The 23,384-nt window shown below is 47.4% G+C and overlaps 1 protein-coding gene across 1 annotated transcript in view; it reads left to right on the top strand.

Annotated features, from left to right (window-relative positions):
- Cfap221 (cilia and flagella associated protein 221) overlaps positions 1 to 23,144 on the top strand; it is a 77,977-nt gene extending 54,833 nt beyond the window's left edge. Inside the window, exons 16-24 of the mRNA XM_059280584.1 lie at positions 190 to 317; positions 1,410 to 1,490; positions 2,842 to 2,949; positions 3,319 to 3,450; positions 4,556 to 4,714; positions 6,760 to 6,851; positions 15,269 to 15,361; positions 21,115 to 21,210; positions 22,859 to 23,144. Of these exons, the coding sequence (XP_059136567.1) occupies positions 190 to 317; positions 1,410 to 1,490; positions 2,842 to 2,949; positions 3,319 to 3,450; positions 4,556 to 4,714; positions 6,760 to 6,851; positions 15,269 to 15,361; positions 21,115 to 21,210; positions 22,859 to 22,967 (998 nt within the window). The 3' untranslated portion in view covers positions 22,968 to 23,144. The remainder of the gene's footprint in view (positions 1 to 189; positions 318 to 1,409; positions 1,491 to 2,841; positions 2,950 to 3,318; positions 3,451 to 4,555; positions 4,715 to 6,759; positions 6,852 to 15,268; positions 15,362 to 21,114; positions 21,211 to 22,858) is intronic.
- Positions 23,145 to 23,384: the final 240 nt, after the last annotated feature.

Here is a 23,384-nt window from a genome sequence, read left to right on the forward strand (position 1 = left end):
TGTGTGTGTGTGTGAGGGGGGGTGTGTTTGGTGACCCAATACATTTAACTAGGGCTGTTTGTGGGAGCGTGGCATATCAGTCACCACACCACTGAAGAATGTAAACACGAATGCTCTGTTGCAAATGGTATTTGGTAAGTAGACAGCTAAAGATGCTGGTTTCACACAGAAATGTTTGTCTTTCCCTAGCTCAGACTCCCTACAGATACCCATGGGGCCACCTGAGTCAGGATGAGTGCCCCGGTCCGTTCTCACTGCAGCCTGAGGAAGTGCTGCCCTTCGCCTTCCCATCGGACTCCCAGAGCTACAATGAGCTGGTGGGTGTCTCCTCTGTAAGGGCAGCATGCACCTGCACATACACAAGCTGTGCACATATCAGCACACACATAGTAATAATATGCCATAGTAATAATGATAATAGTTAATTAACCCTTACATGGCACTTCCCTCAAGTCACATCTTAAGGGCTTTGGGTACCAGACTTCATCAAGTCTAAGATGCATATTTTTAAAAAACATTCAGCAAATTTGACATTGAGACATCTCTTTCAAACGATGGTGCATTAGCAACCCACCACACTGGAGTGTGCTGGGCCTAGCTGGACAAGGTAAACAATGGTGTCTGACATTTGTTGGGTACCGGAATGTACCAGGCCCTGCCCCAGGATCCCTGGGTGTCTGAGGCAGATGGCTATGCAGGAAGCTCTCTGGGGACCAGCACCTACGGAAGGCCAGCACAGAGGCAGGGCCTTGCTAGAGAGGTGGGACCATGATGCTCCTTGGCAAAGCACTCAGCTGAGCCCATGAGGAGCTCTGAAGCTCCCACAGGTTGAGAGAAGCTAACCTTTAAACTTTGACTTCAAACTGTCCTAGGAGGTAGACATTGGTCCTCAATCCACAGTGGAAACCCAGAGAAGCTGAGTTCTGATCTCAGCACAGAAATGTAGCAGCAGTGGCAGAAACAGAGGAGATAAGCTTCCTGGTGAGACACCCAGGCAATGAGGCAAAAATCAAAGCTTCCCCTCACACCTCCTTCTATCTGGCTGACACTGGATGGAGCCACCCTCACTCAGGGCACAACTTCCAACTTCAAAAAGCCTGATTAAGAAACCCCCTCACAGATGTGTCCAGCAGCTTATCTCTTAGTTGATTCCAAGGTCCAGTCAAGTTGACAACCAGGATTATCCATCACAGAGGGACATGTTGCAGCCTCCATGATAATCCATAAGATTCACACACAAAGAGCTATGAGGAGGGTCACCTTTGTGCCCACAGCTCAGGGAGCAACTGTGGTCACAGGAAGAGCTGTTTTGAGCATAGAACTCTTCAGGTAATGTTTCAAAACACAGTGAAAACACACACAGATGTTTATCTGTCCTTTTATAGTTTTCTTTTCATTTTCCCATGTAGGCTCTTGATGGCCTTGGACTAGTCCCCATTAAACCTTCAGATGTTCAAGTCAAGCACAGTTATCCCTACTTCACCTTGAAGGTGAGACCTGCATAGAACATAAGTTATCCTGGTTGCTTATAGCTGTCATCTGTCTGTCTGTCATCTGTCTTCCTGTCTGTCTATCATCTATCTATCATTGAGGAGGCACATGTGCCACAGTGCCCGTGTCAAAGTCAGAGAACAACTTTTGGAGGTTGGTTCTCTCCTTCTGCAGTGAGAATCCTAGAGTTGAACTCTGGTCATCACTCCTGATGACAAGTACCTTAACACACTGAACCATCTCACTGGCCCTCAGGTTCCTTACCAAGTGAGCAAAATACGCTTGAATTTGAATTGCATTATTTTGTTAGTATCACTCAATTCTAGCTGATATAGAATGGTACATTGTAGTTTTCTCTATTATTTGATGGTGTGTTGAGCACACCTCAGGTTCTTTCTAACATAAATATGGAAACAGATTCTTTCCTGTGGGTACAATATATATTATATATATAGGAAACTGTGGCTCTACTCAGGACACAAGTTAGTCAGCCTTTCTTTCCTTTTTCTTTCTTTCTTTTTTGGTTTTTGAAACAGGGTTTGTCTGTGTGGTCCTGACTGTCCTGTAACTCACTTGGTAGACCAGGCTGGCCTTGAACTCAGAGATCCACCTGCCTCTGCCTCCCAAGAGCTGGGATTAAAGGCATGCTGGCTAGTCAGCCGTTCTTGAAGTATATGTAAGTCCTACCACTTGTGCTTTTGAAAGTAAAAATGTGTTTATGTATGTCTCCAGTGAAGCTATCTGGCATGAGAAAATAATTTGAATACTGACATGTACCCAGACTCAGAATGAGGCTCAGGACAGGCCCTGTTAGGCAGCTTTTGTTGAGACATTAATCCTACCAAACAGTAATGGGTTCCTGTGAGCCTTTTTTTTTTTAAAGGAACTACAAATATCTATTCACCCTAGATAGGGCACTGATGTCAGACCAAAGAAATTATTTTCCCCAATCTAGTTTAATGATCCAGAATGTTTATTGGGATTGCTTACAGGTGTATGGGTGAGGGGATTCATATAGGAACATGGATGACTCAAAGGCAGCTGCATCACTGAATCCCCACATTGTCATGGGTGAGGATTCACTAAAGCTACATCTCTGAAGCACTGTGGACAATTTGCAGGCAGCTCAGCTAATCAGAGAGGCTCCTCTCCCCAGCAATTGTTAACCTTGGAGAAGGAGCTTTTTGTGAATCTTGTAAGTTTCAGGGACTACTTGAGACTTGTAAGTTTCATTCACTACCTGAGCCTCAGTGAGGCTTCCTCCAGGAAGGAATGTTCCCGTTTGAAAGAAGTAGCTGCACAAAGCAGGCTCTTAAGTGTCACCAATCTGCTGTCTTCTTTCAATTCCAGGTTCCTCAGATATACAAAATCAAGGGATATCAACCATTTTCTGTCAACAAGTCCTCAACAAATTACAGACTTCAGAAGCTTGCTCGACCCCTGAAACAAGGTGCTGAGGTAATGCATCTGCAACTTTAAGAACTGCTCTCACTACTTATGTTCCTCCACTAAGAATGGCAGGTCATTGAGCTGAAGGGATGGATAAGCAATTAAAAGCATTTGTTGCTCTTACAGAGAACTCAGGTTCAGTTCCCACTACCCATGTGATGGCTCACAGCCATCTATAATCTCAGCTTCATGGGATCCAACAGGCATGCACATGGTGCACATACAGGCAAGCAAACATTCATGCACATAAAGTAAAATAAATAACTCTTTAAGAAGAAAATACAAAACCCTGTCTCAAAAAACCGTAAAAAAGAAAAAAAAAAGAAGAAGAAAATACGACTAATAATAACTAACAAGTCATTCTTGGTCTTTACACAGGATGAGGTCACCACCATCATAACTCTACCCGAGCAGGACACCACACAGCTCTCAGCCAAGCCCTCCATCTTGAGTATGAAGGCACCGGAGGGCTTGGCCATGTCTGTGGAATATGAGCCGCTGTATATTTTCGTAAGTACCAGTTGGCAGATGCCTGTGTTCTGTGTCCCTTTATTTCAGCAATTATCCTTCATGAGAACAGAAGCATGAGTTGGAAATACGTTTTCTCTTTTCGTTTTAGTTTTTTAATTAAATGTTTCTTTACTAAATATCTGTGTTTACTTTTGTTATTTATTTGTATGTATGCCAGGGGGTGGGGACCAGAGAGGGTATCAGATCTCTTGGAGCTGGAGTTACAGTATTTGTGAGCCATCCAACATGGATACTGGGATTTGAACTCCAGTCTTCCATGATAAAGCAAGAAGCACTCTTAACCCCCGAGCCTTTATTCCAGACCCATCTTTTTTAAACAGTGTCTCATAGCCTAGGATGGCCTCACACTCACTGTGGAGCCAAGAATGACCTCGAACTTATAACCCTCCTGCATCTACCTCCCAAGTACTAGGATTACTGGTATGCAACACCACATCCATTTTTATGTGGTGCTGGGGACTGAATGGGGACTTGATGTGTGCAGGCGAGTACTCTGCTAACAGCTACATCCTCAGCCCTGGAATGTTTTCTCTTTGCACTTCAAGCCAGCTGAGCGCTCAGCGCCCTCTGCCTTCTGATTCTGGATGATACGATATGGCAAACGGCTTCAGCTCCCTACCGCCCTGACTTCCCCACCATGGTGGACCGGGAGCCAAAACGAATCCTTTCTCGATAAGCTGCTTTTGTTGGAGTATTTTATCACAACAGGAGAAGAAACCAAGGCAGACCCAGAAATGGATTTGCTCTTTAAATCCAGTTGGCTTATTTAATAACCCCCTCATTGATCATGACTAGAAGCAGTTTCAAACTGTAATTCCAGTGACTTTTTTTTTCCTCGTGAGGTCAGCAAATCTAAATAGCATCTAATGAAGCCCTTAAGCCAGAAAATGCACCCATGAAGATGGTGGTGTTGGAAAGACAGGCCAACCTGAAGCTCTGCTCCTGTGCCCGGTTTGCTAGAAGAGCTGACATGCATCCCCATTGTTAGTGCTAGTGGGAGCCACAGAGAGCTTGCTGACGCCTGTCCCGGGCCTGGTACGGAGATGGGTAAACACCATCAATCTGGTCTCCCTCTTGCCCACAGAATCCCAGCCCAGGACTCTTCGCCGTGAAGCACCCTCTGACCTACGCAGAAACTCTGATAGATTACCATCTGTGCTCTCACCCCAAGTACAAGTTCACCCACGAGTCCCACATCGGGTCCAGCATTCCTCTCACCCAAAAGCAGTTTCTCCATCATACGGTAATGTCAGCCCCAGGCTCCCTTGGCAGAACTGGCCTTGGACTATGGGGAGGGGCAGGGGACAGGGAGAGAGGACACCAACGGGGACCGAGAACAAGAAGACCGGGCTGGCAAGGTGGTTCAGTGGGTAAAGGTGTTGCCACCAAGTCTGACGGTCTGAGTTCAATCCCTGGGACCCACATGGTGGAAAGAGATCCAGGAGAGCACTGACTTGTACGTGTTGCCCTCTGACAACTTGTGCACACACATACAAACACACACTGGCACACAACACACACAAGCACAAACATGCACACACATTCACACACTCGTGCACATGCATGCACACACATGCAGATATGCACACACATACACACATGTACATACACAAATGTTTAAAAGTAAATAGATGCCACTTAAACCACAAAAAAAGAGGGCTCGTAGCCTTAGCCGTGGACCAAGAATGGTGACCACAGTCCTCACACTGCCAGCTGTGAAGGACACAGGACCATTCTCAGCACCACCGCTGTCCATCTCTACCCACCTCCTGCTGTCTGCTCCCCCTTTCCCAACACTCATTTTGACTGAAAGGGAGAAATGATTACTCATTACTTTTTCAACCATATGAAAATAATCATGTGGTACTATGACTCTGGGCTCTGCCTCCTCTTAACTTTGGACCCTCTAAGTATACAAATATCAACCACTCGCTCCTTTGTTCCGAGGCACAGAACTCACACAATTCTTGACCTACCAGCTCTGGAACATTCCCATGTCCCACACCAGCCTAACTCTTACCTGACTGAGGATCCCCTCTCATCTCCATGGTGATTCACCACTACCACAACTTCCAGGCTGCCACAGGAAGTTTCTGATCATCTGGAAACACCTCAGTGGGTCAGGGGACTGTGGGGATGGCTAAGCCCCACAAGCATGAGGAACTGAGTTCAAATCTCCAGTGCCCACATAAATCCAAGCATGGTGGCATTGACATGTAATCCCAACACCGGGGATATGGAAACGGATGGATCCCTGGAGGTTACTGACTAGCCAGTCTAGCAGAAACTGCAAGCTCCAGGTTCCCCAAGAGATGCTATCTCTTAATTGAGAAGACAGGGACACTGGCCTCTGGCATATCTCTCTCTCTCTCTCTCTCTCTCTCTCTCTCTCTCTCTCTCTCTCTCTCACACACACACACACACACACACACACACACTCCTCAGTATGTATCCATTGCCCACATTGCAGCTCCACTGGCCTGGCCCTCAAGTCCCTTGGTGACCTGCCACCCCTCCAGCCACAAGCACTGTCCCTATCATGTTCCCTGCTCTTAGCTGAACTGCTGGTGACCTCCTAATACTGCCAGCGCATCCCGCTGCCCGGCCTCCCTCCCTGAGTGCTGCCCATCCTCTTTGGATGTTGCATCAACGGCACTTCCACAGCCGTCCAGACAGGCTGGGAGACCACATGTGCCCTCGGTCACCACCACATACCCTGTACTGGAGCAACTGTCTGTGTGTTAGAGCAAGTCAGTCAAGCTTAATGAGGTTTAGATCTAACCTACTGTGACTGTAAGACAGTCGGCTGTACGAAGTGAAGGTCCTCTGAGACATTTTCCCACTGCGTTAGTTACTCTTCTTGGTCCTCTAACAAAACATGTGGAAACACAACTTAAGGAAGGGAGGCATGGTGCAGGAGCGGAGGCATGGTGCAGGAGCGGAGGCATGGTGCAGGAGCGGAGGCATGGAGCAGGAGCGGAGGCATGGTGCAGGAGCGTGGGGCAGCGGGTCACGTGGCGTCCAAAGTCAGGAAGCAGAGAGACAGATGCCATGCCAGGGGCTCAGCTCACTTCCTCCTCTGTGTTCACTCCCGGACTCCAGACCGTGGGATGGCTCTGCCCACATTTAGGGTGGGTCTTTCCACCTCAATTAATCCAGTGTTTAAAAATCCTGAGACGTTCCCAGAGGTTTGTCCCTTAGGTGACTCTAGATGCTGTCAACATGGACTCTCAGAACCACCTAATGCTTTCTCTTCATGTCCTGCCCCTGCACCAACTTTCATCACAGGATATAATTCCTGGAATCATGAACTGGAAGAGGTTCCAGCCCCTGGTGTTCTCCTCCTTGTCTGACCCCTCTAAGGTGGAAACCACTCCGAGGTAAGCTGGGAAACTGCTGCCCCCACCCCCACCCCGGGACGTTTGCACTGTAGATGACAGAGGCTGGGGGACCGGGTGTGAAAGGCCAACCGTGACAAACCACACTTCCAAACTGTACTTTCAAAACATGAGGGAGGGCTTGCTTGCCAAGGAGCCATGATGGTAGAGAGCTGATTTTCAGGGTCTGAATGTATCTTAATCAAGACACACTTTTTAGCTGGGCAGTGGTGGCGCACACCTTTAATCCCAGCACTCAGGAGGCAGAGGCAGGTGGATCTCTGTGAGTAAAGGGCCAGCCTGGTCTATAGAGTGAGTTCCAGGACAGCCAAGGCTGAACAGAAAAACCCTGTCTTGGAAAAACCAAAAACAAACAAGATTTAAAAAAAACACACACACTTTTTAAAATTAATGCAATGCTAGCTAATTGGCAGTGTTTCAGCACAGATAGAGAACTAACTGATCATATAATTCTGCTGAAATATTCATGGTCTAGTTTTTCTTTTTGAAGAATATTTCTTTTTGAAATATTCATGGTTTGTGCATGCATGCACGAGTGTGTGTGTGTGTGTGTGTGTGTACCTGTGTGCAGGTATGCATGTCCATGTGTGCACATGCTTATAGAGACCAGAAGACAATCTTGAGTGTTCTTCCTCAGAAACTGCAAGTTTTGAGGGGTTTGTTGTTTTGTTGTTGTTTTTGAAATAAGGTCTTTCATCAGCACTGGAGCTAGCTGATTCACTGGGGTCGCCAACCATGAGTGAGGGCAAAGGAGCCGCCTGACTCTGCTTCTTCCACTCTGGGATTACAGGTGTTCACCACCAAACCCAGCTTTCTTGAGTGTGTTCTGGGGCTAGAGCTCAGGTTCTTGGGATCAAATTCGGGTCTGCAAGCTTGCACAGCAAACACTTTCTTGATTCATCCCTTGCACCCCACCCCTGGTCCTTACGAAGTACCTCCCTCAAGGGCGGTGATGACAACTTCTCTGGGCTGTCGCAAATGGCTGTATAAAGAAGCATTTAGGATCTCTTACTTTCCACTGAGCTCACAAAACTGTGCAATCACTATCTCACCACTAGATGGCAGCATCAGCCCCCACCCACCCCCTCAACCCTCATTTTGCAGGAAGACTGGAATGCTTTCAAATTGACCCGTTTTCTAGTTTCTCTGTTGCTGTGATAAAAACACCCTGACAAGAAGCAGCTTAGGGAAGAAAGGGTTTGTTGGGTTCCAGGTTACAGTCCGTCATCGCAGGGAGGTCATGGCAGAAACTCGAGCATCACTTCCGTAGAGACTTGCTTGCCTGTTCTCAGCCGGCTTTCTCCTCTTAAGCAGTCCAATGGAATGGTGCCACCCGCAATGGGCTGGGTCTTCCTACATCAATTAACAATCAAGAACTCCTCCCATACACACACAGGCATGCTCACAGACAAACCTGATCAAGACTGGCGCATAACTCAGTAGTAAAGCTCTTACCTAGCATCCTCGCCCCTGCAGTGGGGGGAAAAATGATGCATGTAATCAGCAAACTGGACTCTGCTGGGTCTGGGTTGTGTCTGGACTCCGGTGCACCCACTTTTAACACACATGGATTCCAAGTATTAAATATTAGCCAGTTCATTTTTCCATGTCCTTGTAAACATCTCCCAAGGCTGCTCTTTTAATGGGTTGTCTTGGCCCCAAATAGCCATGCATTAAACATAAAGGCCACATGAATGACAACCTCCTGCCATGACTTTTTGCCTCAGTTTCTGTGCCTGAATGCTCTGTCAGGCCAGTTTGTTCCGATGTAAACTACCATTGCATAAAAGCTCAAAATTCAAGAGCAGGGCCTGGGCAGGGTGCAGCTCAGCTGATAGAGTGTGTGTGTAACACACACAAACTGATAGAGTGCATGTGTAATATACACAGGCTGATAGAGTGTGTGTGTAACACACACAAAGCCTTGGGCTCCATCCCCAGCAGTGTGGAAACTAGACCAGGTGGCACACATCTGTAATCCCAGCACTGGGAGGTGGAAGCAGGAGAATCAGGAGTTCTAAGTCATTTTCAACTACATAGTGAGTTCAAGGCCAGCCTGGGCTACGTGAGGCCCTGTCTCAAAAGAAAAAAAAAATCTTTATTTTTGTATTATGGGTTTATACTGGTTGTTGGAGCAAAGGTCCATGCTGTTGTTTCTGAAAGCAGTTACAAATAATAATGGTAATTCTTTTTCTAAATTCTGTATTAATCCATTCAGGGCGCTATACAAAATGCTATAGTCTCTGTAGGTTATAAATAACATGTATATTTCTCATAAGTCAAGGCACCAGGCAGATTCTGTGTCTAGTGAGGGCTTGCTTCCTGGTTCACAGGCAGGGCCTTCTTTTCTATTTTTATTTATTTTATGTGCATATGTGTATGAGCGTGGGTGCACTCAGGCCCCATCTGGCCTCTCTTCTCACCATGTGGGTCCCAGGAATCAAACTCCTGGCGTCAGGCTTGGGCAGGAGCTGTCTTTCTTGCCTGTACCCACACATGGATGGAGGTGCAAGCTGGGATTTTTCTCCTCCTCCTCTTCCTCCTCCTCCTCCTCCTCCTCCCTCTCCTCCTCTTCATCCTCCTCCTACTTCTTCTTCTTTTTTGTACAGGGTTTCTTTGTGTAGCCCGAGCTATCCAGGAACTCACTCTGTAGACCAGGATGGCCTCACAGAGATCCTCCTCACAGAGATCCTCCTGCCTCTGCCTGGCTGAGGCTCAGCTCTCATGAGCTAATCAGCCCCCAAAAGTTCCATCTCAACATCAACACATTAGGAGTGAGTCTCAATGTAGGAATTATAAGGGGTCACCTTTAGTCTCTGGAAAGTTCTGCAAGTCCATTAATGACCTTTCAACTTTGCGGCCATTTTGCCTGAAAAAAAAAAATGACCTGCAATTATGAGGTCACCCTTGTGACTTTTAAACCTGAGATTTACTGTGTGTTGTCAAACCATGCAGTGTGGTTATTTAGCACTTACTTATTCCAAATCACTTTTAAATTTTTTTACGTGTTGTATTTTGGAGGGAAAGAAGCAGGCCACAGTGCCCATGTGGAGGTCAGAGGACCGTTGGCAGAAGGCAGATCTCCTCTTCCACCATGTGGGTTCTGAAGACCAAACTCCGGTCGTCGGTCTTGGCGGCAAGCACCTTCACCGGCTGAGCCATCTCACCAGCCCTTGAGTCATTTTGTACCATAAGAATCAAAGCAGTGTTGAGGAGATGGCTCAGAAATACAGTGCTTGCTGAGGAAGCACGAGAACTTGACTTCAGATCTCCAGTGCCCGAGCCACAGCTTGTCCATGTGATCCCAGTGCAGGAGGTGGAGACAGTGGGTCCCGAAGCTCAGGACCAAATAGTCTAGCCCAATTGGTAAACTCCTGTCTCAAAAATGAAGGCACAGGACAATCAAATATCCATGGGAGGCCTGCCTTTTCTGAATAGAAACAGACAGAGGAGGAGTGTATTTTTAGGGAATTTCTAAATGGTCTTATTAAATAAAAAACACGGAGCCAAATATAGGGGTGAAAGCCTTAGATCAGGGAAACAGGGAAAGCCACCAGCCAACCTTACCTCACCAACTCTGCAGCTTCCAAAATGCGAGTTGCTTCCTGTCTACCCATGCTTTTATTGCCTTGCTGGTCTGCCCTCTCATTGGCTATCTTAGCCCAGCTACCTCACTCCCTCTTCCTACACAGCTCTGTCACTTTCTGTCTGTCTGTACAGACCTCCAGGTCTCTATGGTTGGTCCTGGGATTGGCGGCGAGTGTCACCATGCTTGGCTCTGTTCCCTAGTGAGGCCTTGAACACAGAGATCTTGCCTGCTAAGTGATAGGATTAAGGGCGTGTGCTACCACTACCTGACTTCTTTGTTTACTTAAAATGGCTGGCCTTTTCTTCCTGCTCCAGGCAAGCTTTATTTATTAAAGCACAAATAAAATATCACCACATGGATAGGGGGAGCAGAGGGAGGTAGAGAGAAGGTCTGGGAGGAGAGGAGGGAGGGGAAACTGCAGTTGAGATGTAGAAAAAAAAATACTGTTATGAGAAAAAAATAAGAACAACACCTTGATCTTACATTTAAAAAAAAAAAGGACACCTGATGTCAAACTCTGACCTCACATGATGTACACACTTTGCCCATTATACCCACATACTCATACGTGCGCGCGCGCGCATACACACAATCAAAGCAGTTTATTGATTTCATTACTCTCTATCAACTAAGAATGTGCTCAGTCCCTGCAGATATCCATGAAATCTAGGCATGAACAATACCCAAAGAATATATCTAGTAATTACCACATAGTCAGGAATTCCCGAATTTACTGATCTCACAGACAAGTGAACCACTCAGAACTCTAGGAAGTGACCCGGGGTAATCGCTTTCACTTCAGCAAGGACATACAAATGAACAAACAAACCAAATTCAAACACCCTCCACCACCACCACCACCACCATCACCACCACCATCACCATCACCACCATCACCACCATCACCATCATCACCACCAACACCAACACCACCACCATCACCACCATCACCACCACAACACCACCACCATCATCATCATCATCACCATCATCATCACCACCTCCATCATCACACCATCATCACCACCACCATCATCACCATCACCACCACCATCACCACCACCATCACCATCACCACCACCACCATCACCACCATCACCATCATCATCATCACCACCACCATCACCATCACCACCACCACCACCATCACCACCATCACCATCATCATCATCACCACCACCATCACCACCACCATCACCATCACCACCACCACCACCACCACCACCATCACCACCACCATCACCACTATCACCATGTCAGTTATAAAAGAAAATGTTAGCACCAGAAAAAAAGCAAAAGGCACAATCTCAGGGATTTACTTTTTTTGGTTTTTCTCTGTAGCTCTGGAGCTTGTCCTGGATCTCGCTCTGTAGACCAGGCTGGCCTCAAACTCACAGAGATCCACCCGATTCTGCCTCCTCAGGGCTCAGATTAAAGACCACCACCGCCCAGCCTGGATTTTACATTTTTATTCCATGAAAGTCTCTTGTATGCTACCATTTCATCATCCTAGACCAGTGTGGATGCTGGAAAGGGATCCAGCTCCACACATCCCCATCCCTCTTCTGCACAAGAACCCCTGATTACACAGGTTCCACTGTTTAGTGCCTGGGTTCTGGGGATGGAGAGGTGGCGTGGAGGTTCAGAGCATGCTCTGCTCTTCCAGGGGACAGGAGTTCAGTTCCCAGCATCCCTGCCACAACTGCATGTAACTCCAGCTCCAGGGGGTTCCATGCTGCCTTCTAGTCTCCGTGGGCGCTGTCCTCATGTGCACATATATACTCACATGAAAAATAAAAACGCCCACACCCCACTCCCCTCAAGAAAGGATCGTTGTCAGAAAGTCAGTCACAGGGTTACCCGCTGGGAGGAGCAGGCCAGGGGTCTCAAGTGGAGAAGAGGGTGTGCAAGTGTGCAAATCGCTCCTGTAGAGGGTGTGTCATAACCTTTCTAACAGACAGAGCTGCAGAGCACAGACACACGCTTCTTGTATGTAGACACATATGCATACATAGGTACGTAAAAACACATCTGCACTGGTGTACATGTTTTAGAAGTAACAAATTCACACCAATGCTTTATAATTCCAGTCCACGCCCATAGTTTATACTTGCTTTCCACCGTTTCATATTTTGTATGTTTGTGTTCATATGTGTGCATGTGAGCACCAGAGGTTGACATCTCCCGCCTTCCTCGATCTATCTCCATGCGTGTTTTGAGAGAAGGCGTCTCATTGAACCGGATTCACTGGCTCTAGCTACATTGGCTGGCCAGTGAGCCCCGGGGTCCTTCTTTCTCCACTTCCTCAGCACCGGGACTCATGGCCAGCTTTTTCCATGGGTGCTGGGGTCTGAACTCAGATCCTCATGCTTACCAGACAAGCACTTTGCTGACTGAATCATCGCTCCAACCGCTAAAGAAACTTTTTAGCAATTTGACTCCGAGTGTGTATGAGTATGTATGTGTGCACAGTCGTGTGTGTGCATGTATTTGTGTGAGTGTATGTTTGAGTGTGTGTGTGTGCAGTCGTGTATGTGCATATGTGTGAATGTGTGTGTATGCAAAATCATGTGTGTGCGTATGTGTGTATGTGTATGTGAATATGTGTGTGTGTGTGTGTGTGTGTGTGTTAGGTACTTTTCTGTTGCTGTAATAAAATACCATGACCAACACTAACCTAGAAGAGAACAAGCTTTATTCCGGCTGCAGTTCCAGAAGGAGAGCCCCCATCGTGGCAGTAAAGCATGGAAGCAGGATTGAGGCTGTCCTGGTATCAGTTGTCGAAGATCGCATTCATCCACACACAAGAACTAGAGAGAACAGCAAGTGGGGCCAGGCTGTAAATCCTCAGTCCACCCAGTGATGTCCTCCTCAGCAGGGCTCCCCCTCCTGAAGGTGATGTCCTCCTCCAGCAGGGCTCCCCCTCCTGAAGGTGATGTCCTCCTCCAGCAGGGCTCCCCCTCCTGAAGGTGATGTCCTCCTCCAGCAGTGCTCCCCCTCCTGAAGGTGATGTCCTCCTCCAGCAGGGCTCCACCTCCTGAAGGTGATGTCCTCCTCCAGCAGGGCTCCACCTCCTGAAGGTGATGTCCTTCTCAGCAGGGCTCCACCTCCTGAAGGTGATGTCCTTCTCAGCAGGGCTCCACCTCCTGAAGGTGATGTCCTTCTCAGCAGGGCTCCACCTCCGGAAGGTGATGTCCTCTTCCAGCAGGGCTCCACCTCCTGAAGGTGATGTCCTCCTCAGCAGGGCTCCCCCTCCTGAAGGTGAAGTCCTCCTCAGCAAGGCTCTACCTTCTAAAGGTTTTGTAACCATTCTCCAAACAGCGCCATGGGGACCAGCGTTCAACACGTGAGCCTGTGGGGGACATTCTCATGCAGACCACCACAGTGTGGTGCTGTGACTGAACACAGGGCCACATGCTACCCAGGGCTACAGGGGCACTCAACCGCTGAGCTGTCCTTGCAGAAACCTCCACACGCTTGTGTTTCCTTTCTTCTGTGCTGTGAGAACCTTCGAGCTGATAGCTCATCTGAGCACGGTCTCAGAAATGCCTCATGAGTAAACACGTTGATGAGCAAGTAGAATAATAAAGCTCCGAGTTATTTAATTGCCTTTTGCTCCCAGCCTGCCTAAGTCTGGGGGGGTGTGGGTGGCATCACACACCATGCCTGTACGTTACTGGGCTGTTGTCTTTCTTCGCCCCAACCCCCTTTTTTCTTTCTTTCTTTTTTTGTTGTTTTAAAGATTTGTTTTGTTTGATTATGTGTATATGTGCTTGTCTGTGTGGGGGAATGTGCCAATGGTGTCCGGAAGAGGTCGTCAGATCCCCCGGTCCTGGAGCTGCGGGCGGTGGTGAGCCACCCAAATTGGTGCTGGGAACTGAACTCGGGTCCTCTGGAAGGACTCTAACCACTACTCTCTCTCTCCAGTCCTCTTTTTCTTTCTTCCCCTCTACTGTAACTGTGGAACTAACTGTTCAGTTTCCTTTCAGATTCTTAATCCCCCCTTCTGACTAATTTAATGTTATTTTCTCAATATGTAGAATACCCATGTGTATCCCAAACTCAGAACTACTCAAAACTTTTTAAAAAAAATTTTCCTTTGCACAACTGTTTTAATGTCCTCCATAAGCAAGGCTTTTTAAATAGTAAGCTATATTTCTAGAGGCTGGGAAGATGGCTCAGTGGGTAAAGTGTTTGCCATGCAAATATCAGGACAAGAGTTCAGATCCCCAGCACCCATGAAAATGCTGAGCAAGATGGTGTGAGCTGTAACCCCAGCCCTTGGGAGGCAGAGACAGGGATTCCCCAGAGTAAGCTGTCTAGCCTGGCTGGCCCGATCAGTGAGCTGTAGGTTCAGTGAGAGACTGTCTGAGTGTATAAGACAGAGGCCGGTAAAAGAAGACACCTGAAATCAACCTCTGGGCTCCACATGCAAATGCATGCAGATCTACACCCACACATGTGCCCACACATGCAAACACGCACATATATATGCACACACTACACATACATACTCTATATCCATATCCTAGGGGCTGGGAATGTAGCTCAGTGAGTAGAGTGCTTGCCTAGCATTAGGAAGCCCTGGGTTCCAGCCCCAACACAGCATAGACCAGGCATGGCACCATGCCACACACCTATAATCCCAGAACTTGAGAGGTAGAGGCAGAAAGATCATAAGTTCAAGGTCATCCTCAGCTAAGTGGTGAGTCTGAGGCTTCCGTGGCGTCTGTGAGAGCCTGTGTCGCAGGAGGGCCCACGTGAGTGGCGACGCAGCTGCAGGCCTCACTGCTTGTGTTATGTTCCACAGAGGTGACTGGTACAGTACTGTGATGCTGCCGGAAGACACCCCCGCCCCGCTGGACGGCCTGCCAGAGGAAGACAGACTGGAAACTACCGAGAGGTATTTTTCCAATTTTATTTTTGGGGCTTTTGGTGTATAAGGTGTTGCTTTCCATGGGGGGGGGGTGCTGTGAGGGATTGTGGAAGCACACACAGCACCTGAGTGTCTACCCTAAAGGATCAGGTAAGGCCGATGCCCAACTGTGCCACCAGGAACTGAGACACTTGGCTCATAGTGCAGAACAGACTACCCCAAACGTCTAAGACGTGAGGAGCGGGGAACATGGCTAGTTAGTCACATGCTTGCCACACAAGCGTGAAGACCAACTTCAGATCCTCAGCACACACACACAAAGCCAGACATGGGCTGGAGAGGTGACTCAGCAGTTAAGAGCACTGGCTGCTCTTGCAGAGGACCCAGGTTTGATTCCCAGCACCTGCATGGCAGCTTACCACTGCCTGTAAGTCCAGTTCTGGGGGATCCAATACCTTCTTCTGGCCTCTGTGGGCACCAGGCACACACATTGTACACATCATGCATTCAAGCAAACAGCCATAACTTAAAGAAAGAAAGAAAGAAAGAAAGAAAGAAAGAAAGAGAGAGAGAGAGAGAGAGAGAGAGGGAGGGAGGGAGGGAGGGAGGGAGGAAGGAAGGAAGGAAGGAGGAAGGAAGGAAGGAAGGAAGGAAGAAAGAAAGAAAGAAAGAAAGAAAGAAAGAAAGAAAGAAAGAAAGAAAGAAAGAAAGAAAGCCAGATGTAGTAACACACACCTGTAATCCCAGGCTGATGATGCTGAGGTCATGGAGGCAAGCAGATCGTTGTTGATGCTTACAGGGCAGCCAGTCTGTCTGAATCAGGGCTCTCCAGATTCAGCAAAAAAGTCTGTCTCCAAAAAGAAAAAAAAAGAGAGAGCAATAAAGGAAGATACCAGATACTGACCTCTGGACTCTGTGCGTACACACAGACCACATATACACATATACCACATGGACACATGTATCCCACACACATACTCACACACACTCACATACACACAAGAAATATAAGCTAGCAAGGCACCTGCATTTCCTTTTACTAATCAGCATCTAACACGTGTCCTTAAATCCAGCTAGAGACCCAGCAGCAGACACAAGAACAGGAGACGGGATCCAGACAGGGCACAGGTTCAGGCCCCAGAGCGTCTTCTGTACTGTGAGCCCCTTGATGTGATACCCAAACTCCTCGGGCACATGTGCCTCAGCTACACCACCCGCCACTGCCCACTCTGCAAATGCTTCTCCACAGGGATCATCACTTTCTCCATGTGTGTGTGCCTGTGTCTGCCACATTGTGCCACACTGCCCATGCATGTGGGGGCTAGAGGCCAACCCATGACACTGTCCTAGTGTGTTGTTGTTTGAAACGGGATCTCTCACCGGCCTGGAGCTTACCAACTGTGCCAGGCTGGTTGGCCAGCAAGCCCGAGAACCTGCCTGACTCCGCCTCCCCAGTGCTGGGGTCATAAACATGCGCTACTCCACCCCGGTTTCTGGGGACCGGACTCAGGCCCTCGTGCTTATACAGCAAGCACTTGATCGACTGAGACATCTCCCAGCTCTTACTTTCACTCTTAATCAACCCAAACTTTCCTGTTCTGAATTATACCATAAGTTACAATGACGCAAAAGAACCCCGACAACCCCCTAATTACCATCCAACCATGCCGTAGACAAGGGCCCATGCTTGCTGAGCACAGGAAATGCCTCATTCTTGCCAGGTGAAGTCTCTCACACCCACTACACACTCAAAAATAGTTACTCATGGAAAACTCTATTTCTCTCTCTTATCAACACATTTCCATGCAAAATAACCAATTAGTGAAATCCTGAATATCCGAGGCAGATAGCCAGTTCCTCTGATGCCTGCCCACGTGCTCTGAGAGTTGATGCACTTGGAAGCAAGCTCTTCAAAGGAAGATTGAAGGTCTACCCAAAGCACTACATAAGACCCTTTCTTTTTAATTCTTTGAAATAATATTTGTTTAAGTGTGTGTGTGTGTGTGTGTGTGTGTGTGTGTGTGTGTGTGTGTGTGTATCCTCATGAGACAGTCAGAGGACAACTTGTAGGAGTCAGTTCTCTCCTTCCACCACGTGGGGCCCAGGGATGCAGATGGCCAGGCTTCACAACAAGCACCTTTACCTGCTGCGCTCTCTCTCCAGCCCATGTCGAAGACCCTTTCTTGAGAGTGCTGCAGGCATGATAGGGTGGTCTCTATTTGCTTCAGGCTGAGAAGGAGTCCTGTCTGGCCCTGCCTGTGGTGATGCATTGTGCACCCTAATAAACTGGCCTGAGGATCAGAGGACAGAGCCAGCCACTAGATTAGACAGAGGCCAGGCAGTGGTGGCACACACCTTTAACCCCAGCACTTGAGATCTCATGCCTTTGGTTGGGAAGCACACACGCCTTTAATCCCAGGAAGTGATGTCGGGGCAGAGAAAGGTATATAAGGCGTGAGCAAACAGGAACTCACTCGTTTGAGGCTGAGGATTTCACAGAGGTAAGAACTAGTGGCTGGCTGCTCTGCTTCTCTGATCTTTCAGCTTTCACCTTGATATCTGGCTCTGAGTTTTGTATTAAAAGACTATCTAAGATTCAAACAACATCTGACGTCCAACTTGTGGGGCATGAATCCACGAAAAAGTGGCTTGCCTGTGGCCTGAGCAGGGGCCTACAGAGTTACCAGGTACTTCTCAGGCAGAGTTTTACCTAGACAATATGCTCTATACCTGCCCACTTACAGAGACAGAAGACCAGAGCAGAAATACCGCCTCCTTCGTTCACCACTGGTGTACACACTGTTGTGACTCAGTTTCCTCATCTTTGAACTGGTACCTGATTCTTGAGAGTCGTGTATCAGAATTAAATGAGACAATGTGGTGCTGAGGAGGAGGCTAGTGATCAGAATATAACATTTCCAAGCATTAAATGTACATCAGGCAGTGCCTGGCAAGCAGTATCATGCATGGCCCACAATGAGGCCTCATTGTCATGTCCCCTTTGGTGATGAGGAAGCTAATAATAATAATAATAATAATAATAATAATAATAATGTTTGCAGAATCACCAGTGTCATAAATGTTCACTCCCAACTATATGGCACTACAATGCTTTTTGCAGTTTTCAAGGGTATTTTGTGTGTGTGTGGGGGCGGGGTATGTCCACATGTCAGGAATGCACAGGAGTACATAGGTGAATGTGTACATGTGTGTGCAGGCATGTGGAGACCAGCACACCCAGCTTTTCACCTGGGTGCAGAGGATGGAATTCAGGTCTTCATGCTTCCCTGGCAAGCACTTTCCCAACTCAGCCATCTCTCCAGCCCTCAAAGATACTCCCCCTAGCAGGGAACTGCCAAGGCCACCTCTCTTGATGTAAGGTGACTAGATAAAGTGCCTCTGTTTGTAAGTCCAAGCCTTGAAGATGTCACTGCCTTTACTGCACTTGGAAGCATTTCACTTTGATGTAGTGGAAATGACTCTTTTCCAACATGTCATTCGCCTTTTCTCCTACAAACATTGACTATTTGAAACCAGAGGCTAAATTTCCCAGCCTCCTTTGCAGCCATGTCCTGCATTTGACTAGGCCTTTGCAAATGGGACGTCAGCAGATAATATGTAGGCTACTCATGAAGCTGCTTAACAAGGTAAGTGTGTCTCCTTCACACTCTCACTCCCCACCGAAACCCAAGCAGTCAGTGACCAGTTTCACCAGCCAACAAGAGGTCACAGGTCAGCCAGCAACAGCCCATGTGCAAACCTGGCCTGCCACCTGTGTGTAAGTAAAGTTGTGGTGTAACCAACCATACCTCCTCATTTATGTATTTCCTACACTTCCTATGATGGCTAGCCTTGGTTTTAAACTTAAAGGATCTGGAATTATCAAAGAGACAAACCTCTGGGCATACCCGTGAGGGACTTCCCAGATTGTGTTGAGGTATGACCCTAACTATGGGTGGAGTTTCTTTCAATGGGCTGGAGTACCAGGCTGGATAAAAGGAGAGAGCAAGCTGAGCGCCAGCATTCACTTCCCTCTGCATCCTGAGTAGTGATCCGATGTGACTGTCTGCCTCAGGCTCCTGCCACTACACCTGCCCCACCGAGAGGGACTGTCCCCTTGAACTGTGAGCGAAATGAATTCCCCTGTCTCTGTTACTTTTATCAGATATCTTGTTGTAGCAAAACATTAGTTACTAATAAAGTCTTTTCACGCCACATGGCAAAGCTGAGTAGTTATAACTGAGGCTCACGACACACAGAGTCTTCAGTGAAAACATCCACTGCTCTCGTGGTACTCAGTCTCCCAGCACTACGGCAAAACACCCAAGAGTATCTTCAAAGAGAAGGGGTTTGTTCTGGCTCGTGGCTTCAGAGGTCCATAGTTGGCTGGATCCGTTTCTCTGTGCCTGAGACAAGGCAAAAACCGTGGAGGCAGGAGCCTGTGGCTCAGTGGCCAGAAAGCCGAGAGAAGAGAAACCGGAAGTGTCTGGGGATCGTACATGTCTGAAATTGTAGCATCCCTGACATGTGAACATACCACCCTTGCCACATGAAATACCCTTGAAAACTGCAAAAAGCTGTTGTAGTGCCATGTAGTTGGGAGTGAGCATTTATTACACCGGTGATTCTGGAAACATTAGCCCCTATTATCAGCTTCCTTATCTCCAACGTGGAAGGCAGAGACAGGAGAGTCACTAGACTCTCACTGGCCAACTAGCCAGGGGTGAACAGCTGTGAACAGCAGAGACCCTGTCTCAAACAAGATAGAAGGCAAGGTTGTGGCATCCATGGCATTCACCTCTCTCTCTCTCTCTCTCTCTCTCTCTCTCTCTCTATCTCTATCTCTATCTCTATCTCTATCTCTATCTCATACACACATACATACACACACAAAGACAGAGAGAGAGAGAGAGAGAGAGAGAGAGAGAGAGAGAGAGAGAGAATAAATAATAAAGTAGATCCTTTGAATTTCTTTCACTAAAGACTATTTAGAAATAGATTGTTCCCAAGGTGACCCAAACTCAGAAAGACAAAAATGTTCTCTCTCTCGTGTGCAGGTCCTGACCTAGAGTGTGCACATATAAACATGTAAGCAGATGTGTGTGTGTGTGAATAAAGCCTGAAAATCTGGAGGAGACGGAGAGGGTGATAAAGGGGATGAGGAAGGAGGGGGTAGGTGAAGAGACACATGGGACATGAAAGAGTAATTAATCTCGAGTGGGAAGACGCAAGGGAGACACAGGGTGGCCGGAGAGACGGGAGATGGGGGGAGAGAATCACAAAAACACACTTCGCTCTAAAATGTCACAATGGTACTTAACACATTGTGTGTTGTTTTTAAAAATAAAAGTTTTAGGAGAAATACTCTGATCTCACAGCAGCTGTGGATTTCTAGTTATCTGTGGCCTTGGATCTATTTTAATCCCATTGTGTCCAGAGAACATCCTTGAATGACTCCAATCTTTTGAAATCTTTTGGGCTTCATTACAGTAGGGACATGGGCCATCTGATAAATGGTCCAGGTGCACTTGAAGGGAGCCTGGAATCTGTGGCCCCCTTTTTAAGAACAGCTTTTCATTCCCTGGTTATAAATATCTCCCCCAGCATCGTTGGCCGGTGGAAGCTGTTTGTCTGTCCTCTGCTTCTCTGCACATGGACTCAGCAGAAGAAGCTGCGACACTCGAAAGTGCCAGAATGAAGGCTCCCAAATGACCTGTAGTCCGTCCTGTTTTTATGCTGAGAAAGAAGCTGTTCCCACTCAACATCTTACTCTCTTCCAGGGATATCTGTGAGCAGAGTATAGAAATCATGCTAACTCCGGAAATGATCCAAGTGGAATTCCCCGTGCTCAACAGCAAGGAATTCAAGAAGGAGAAGTAAGTGGGTGTTTTTACCTGGAATAAGATCCATCCTAGGTGAAGGTCAGAACTGTCATAATGTCTGAATCTCAGCATCTCAAGCTTTGAAAGAGGCATAACTCCAATGCTTCAAATATTTAAATGTGTGTCACATTTATACACAATCATCTCCATCAAATGCTTTAACAAGTAAGCCTTTAAAAATTGAATCCACAGGGCTGGAGAGATGATTCAGGGGTTTAGAATGCATACCGCTCTTCCAGAGAACCCGAGTTCGATTCCCAGCACTCACATCAGCTCAAAACTGCCTGTAACTCCAGCTCCTGGAGATCCAATCCCCTCTTCTGGGCACCGCATTCATATGCATAACCCCACACATGTACACATACACATAATTTTTCAAAATAACAATAAAATATTTTTAAAACTTGAATCGAGATATAGGGAGGATTAGTCACTAAGTTTGTGCTCAGCAAGCATGAGAACTCGAAATTAATCCCCCAGAATCTATGGTTTGTTTTGTTTTTTAAAGAGGCAAATTGGACGCAGTGGGGCATTCCTTTATTCCCAGCAATTGAGAGGTAGAGGATCTCTGTGAGTTCAAGGGCACCCTTGATAGTGAATATCAGAACAGCCAGGGCTACATAGAAAGACCTTGTCTCAAAAATTAAAAAAAAAAAAAGTAAGACATGAGAGTGTGTACTGTGATCTCAGTCCTGAGGGAGCAGAGACAGGAGGATTGCTGGGACTGACTGGCCAGCTGAACTGAATTAGCTCCAAGTTCAGTGAGAGACCCTGTCTCAAAAACTAAGGCTAAGAGCCCCCAAGGGAGACACCGAACGTGTACCTCTGGCCTACACACACACACACACACACACACACACACATCCGAGTACACACGGATGCAAACCCAGCTATTGCTGTCTGAGCATTGCGACAGTACCTTGTTGAATCTGTGTGACTGCTTTCTCACTTCACCTTCACGGGGGTGCAGAGTGACAGGGTGACCAGAATGGGAGGTGGAGACTGTAGGAAACTATGGAGCTGAGACCTAGGTCCAGTTTGAGTCACTCAGGGACTGAAGGTTCTCACTGGTTACTAAGTTACAAGTAGAGTCAAAACTTTCTTTCTATATCAAAGCAGAACTTCCAATCCTCACAGGACATCAGAGTAATTTGTGTGTGTGTGGTTTTTTTTAAGTTTGCTTACTTGGTGTGTGTGTGTGTGTGTGTGTGTGTGTGTGTGTGAGAGAGAGAGAGAGAGAGAGAGAGAGAGAGAGAGAGAGAGAGAGAGAGAGAGAGAGAGAGAGAGGTTCTCTCCTTCCATGATGTGGGTCCTAGGAATCAGACTCTTGTCTCAAGGCAGGGCAGCAAGTGCCTTTACCCACTGAGTCAACTGTCCAGCTTCTAAATTCTTTCAAAGAACATCATTGATTGAATTTGTGTGTGTTCATATGAATATATGTATGGGCCTGCATGGGCCATGGTAAGCAGACCGTGGAGGTCAGAGGGCACTTGTCTCTCGCCTTCCGTCCTGTGGGCCCCAGGATGGGACTCAGATCATCAGCCTTAGGGCTGTTGCCTTTACCCATGGAGCCATCTAGCTGGCTTGACTTGTGCATTCAGTAAGTGGCTTAGTGTATTTTTGTTCTGTTTCCAATATTCAGGGATGTCAAAGACACAGCCCAGCCACCAGAGAAGGTGGGGGAAAAAGTGCTAGAGGAAATGAAGAATCTTCGGCTCAAAGCTCTCAATTCGTACTTGATTCTAGAATAAAAACCACTGTTGTATCAGCTGTCCCCTTCACCTTACGAGGTCACGGAGGTCCTCTGAGTCCATTTACAGTCGAGCCGTTTTTGGAATTAAAGTTTCTAGAGGCGGGAATTGGAATGTAGATGCCTTGTTTTTAAACTATATTTTTTCTTTCTGAAAATAAAAAGTATGTCATTGCTATGAGGACTCCCTGAGAGACTGTTAGTGCAAGACTGTGCTGTAACAAAGCCTGCCTTCCTGAGCAAGGCAAGAGTCACCAAGACAAGGGGCTAAGGGCCAGGGCTGAGGAGAAGGCTCAGTCAGTAGAGTGCTCGCCTTGCAAGCGTGAAGACCTGAATGCTATCCCAAGAACCCTGTAAAAGGCTGCCTATAGAGGTACACACGCCTAATCCCAGTGCTGGTGGGCAAGAGGTTGGGGAA

This window comes from Peromyscus eremicus, chromosome 15 (assembly GCF_949786415.1).
Source record: "Peromyscus eremicus chromosome 15, PerEre_H2_v1, whole genome shotgun sequence".
Classification (NCBI taxonomy): Eukaryota; Metazoa; Chordata; class Mammalia; order Rodentia; family Cricetidae; genus Peromyscus; species Peromyscus eremicus.